The sequence below is a fragment of the Myotis lucifugus genome, unplaced genomic scaffold (genome assembly GCF_000147115.1).
Source record: "Myotis lucifugus unplaced genomic scaffold, Myoluc2.0 scaffold_106, whole genome shotgun sequence".
NCBI lineage: Eukaryota > Metazoa > Chordata > Mammalia > Chiroptera > Vespertilionidae > Myotis > Myotis lucifugus.
Genome location: NW_005871154.1, coordinates 1,490,874 through 1,493,777, shown reverse-complemented (window position 1 = coordinate 1,493,777; position 2,904 = coordinate 1,490,874). Strand labels below are relative to the sequence as shown.

The window sequence follows — 2,904 nt, the reverse complement described above, 5'->3', positions numbered from 1 at the left end:
TTTCATGTGGAATTATTACATGGTAATTTATTTGCTTTTAATTTCTAATAAATTAATGTACTTTTAAAAGAAATATGTTACGAAGAACTTAGAAAAGATTTGATCATGGAGAAAGTTTAAAAAATGGTATTCTGTTGGTCAATACAGTGAAACTTATTGTACTTGAGAATAAAATGGAACTCAACATAGGGTTTTACGAAAGACATTTTAACACTTAGGTAGTAAAGCATATTTAGAAATGTTTCAATGTCTAAGAAATCAAGACAGTAATCCTCAGGTGAATGCCACCCTTTAGATGAGGATCCAGGGATAATAATACTTCAATATATTTACATTTGTTTTTTGAGTAGAGGCAGACATTTACTTTCAATGACACCTTAAAATTTAGCTAGGTTCACTCTCTTTCAAGGGTCTCCTTATCATATTTGGAATCAGGGAGCTTTGATGATGCTATTTCAAATCTGTCATGGGAGGTTTGAAGTTTTAAATTTATATTTGAGTAAATTAATGCTAGCTTTTAATATTTTATATTGGGAGATTTGATTTAAAATTTAACACTAAGACAGGTACCAGGAAAAGGAAATCCAGCAGTATATTTATTATAGCTTTTAAAAGTGGAGAATGATAAAATATGGCCAATGAATATATTTCTATTTCTGAGTTCTTTTTTTAAGTCGATATGAAATAAAAATAATACATACAAAATAAGGATATTGAGCAAAAGAAAAAAAGGTTTTACCTATATTTCTGCCAAAAATGTACTTCTGCCTCACCGAAAAAGTTTTTCATAAGGCTACCTTTAGTATAAGGCTGGGTCAACTGAACTTGAAATTTATAGGACATTTCCTCCTTTTATTACTATCCTTATTTAAAAATCAAAAACATTTGGCACCTGAGGATAGCTGTAATGGGAGGAAGAAAGATGACAGTGGATGCAGGTCTTGAGCTGTGAATGCTACCTATATGAGCCTATCAGAGCATGTGTATTTCTATTATAACTTTAAATCTCTTTTCTGCAGTATTCAAAAAGTGACAGTATGAAATGCACAAAATGATATTAATAATTACTTTAAAAAGGAAAATAGTCATAATTGCTTTGCCTCTTTTTGGAATGGCTAAGAAAGACTGTGTGGTTTATTTTCATTAAGGTTCCTCTGTTTTAGTATTCTGTATTGCTTTGAAAAAAAATCTACATTTGTCATAGTTCATAGCTGCCCTGTTTGCAGCAGCCAAGAAAAGTTAAAATCACTGTTCACTGGCATGGCTAAATCTCTGCTAAGCCAACTTGACACAGTTTAACATTTCCAGTGTATTAAGACTGTGTTAATTTTTTTCAACAACAGTGCCTCCAGTCGTGACAACGTCTTCATTGGGTCTTTGGACCATTCTTCCAGTGGTGGGACTTGAAAAGAACAGAGGAGCTTTTTCCGCAGCAGGTTCTCAAAAGAAAGGAACGAAGAAGCCCAAATGCATATGCTAATAGTTTAGCTGGCAATGCTAAGGGAACAGCATTCACAAGGAGGAGTGGCCCCAGTTCATGAGAGAGATAGCCAAGCTGGAGCTTAAGAATGATTATTATAAAGAGCATTTCCAGCTACACAACGCACCCCAGTAAGGGAATTACAAAACAGTATTCCAGAAAATATTTTTTTGCTACTCCAGTATTGATTGGCAACATGGTGAAATAGTCAAGAAATCTTCCACTGGTTTTCTTGGTCAATGGAGGTGAATTGAAATAAGTAGATGGAATCTCGGATGCAGGCTTTTGGAAGAGGATTTCACAAACAAATTGGAGAGGAAAAGAAGTCTCTGGTTAAAAGCCCTACATACATCAGCGCACCACTCATTATCCAGTTGTGTGCTATGCTTCGGACACACTCACTACGCCTCAGGAAATACCGGGCTCAAGGAACTGCTTTTCAAAGTCTTTAAAAGAAGGGGGGGGGGGGTGGCAAAGGAAAAAGGAACAAACAAACAACAAAACGAAATAGGTTGACGTTTTGGTCCCAGATTTTCAGTTTGTTAGAAAATGTACATTCATGTTTGGTGAATCAAAGACTCTTCTGGGAAAAGAACTGAAGTAAACAAACGGAAACTCTGTACAGTTGCTTATCGACTATGCTTTTCCCCCTCCATGATGCTGTTTCACCCTCATTGCTTCCCTAGAGCAAAGCACTTGGTATGTAACGGTTTGAGCAGACTCCTGCCAGCCCTCAAAAATAGCAGTGTTTCTTAAAAGCCCATGTGTTCTAAGGCCACTAGAAGAGCATCTGCCAAAAGATTTGTCGTTGGTGTCTTCGTCGGTTGATGTTAAATAGCACTATTTAATCTCACGTCTCCAGGGCGGCTTTTACTCCACATCTTCCACCGCTGATCTTAAACCCGGCGACTGCACTGGTCACCGTGCGGACACGGGGCGGCCTGGCTCCATGGGGAACCCAGCGTGGTTTCCAGTGACTCTCACAATGACGAGGAGCTCTGAGTGTAATCTCTGATGATCAGTGTGTCATATTTGGGAGACGATGGAATACACAGGGCCGATTCGGACACTGGCGAGTTGGGCGTTGTGCTCCCCGAGTCCACCGAGTCTCTGAAGGGGGACGGCGGGGTGAGGGCCACCAACTCCTCCAGGTCCGGCTTGCCCGCTGCAGCCTCGGGCCCGGGTGCCGGGGTCTCCAGGGCAGCGCCCCCCGCCGGCGGGGCTGCCGCTGCCGCCGCTGCCACGGGCTGCGCCCCGGCCGTGACCTCGATGGCGGGCAGAGGCTGGGATCTCGGCGAAAGGTCGTCACGGTCGTGGGCAGCTGGATCTCTTTGGGGATCAAGGTAGAAGGAGCAGAGCGGGCGCCCGCGCCGGGCCCGGGCGCGGCCGTGGACAGCATCATGGAGTTGAGCTCGCTGATGTTG

At 41.8% G+C, this 2,904-nt stretch overlaps 1 protein-coding gene across 1 annotated transcript in view; it reads right to left on the bottom strand.

Moving 5' to 3' along the window:
* Window positions 1-2,460: 2,460 nt before the first annotated feature.
* The window catches only part of GRM5 (glutamate metabotropic receptor 5), a gene marked incomplete at its 5' end in the record, with an annotated part of 280,548 nt that continues 280,104 nt past the window's right edge, over window positions 2,461-2,904 (bottom strand). Inside the window, 2 exon segments of the mRNA XM_023757379.1 lie at window positions 2,461-2,775; window positions 2,778-2,902. Of these exon segments, the coding sequence (XP_023613147.1) occupies window positions 2,461-2,775; window positions 2,778-2,902 (440 nt within the window).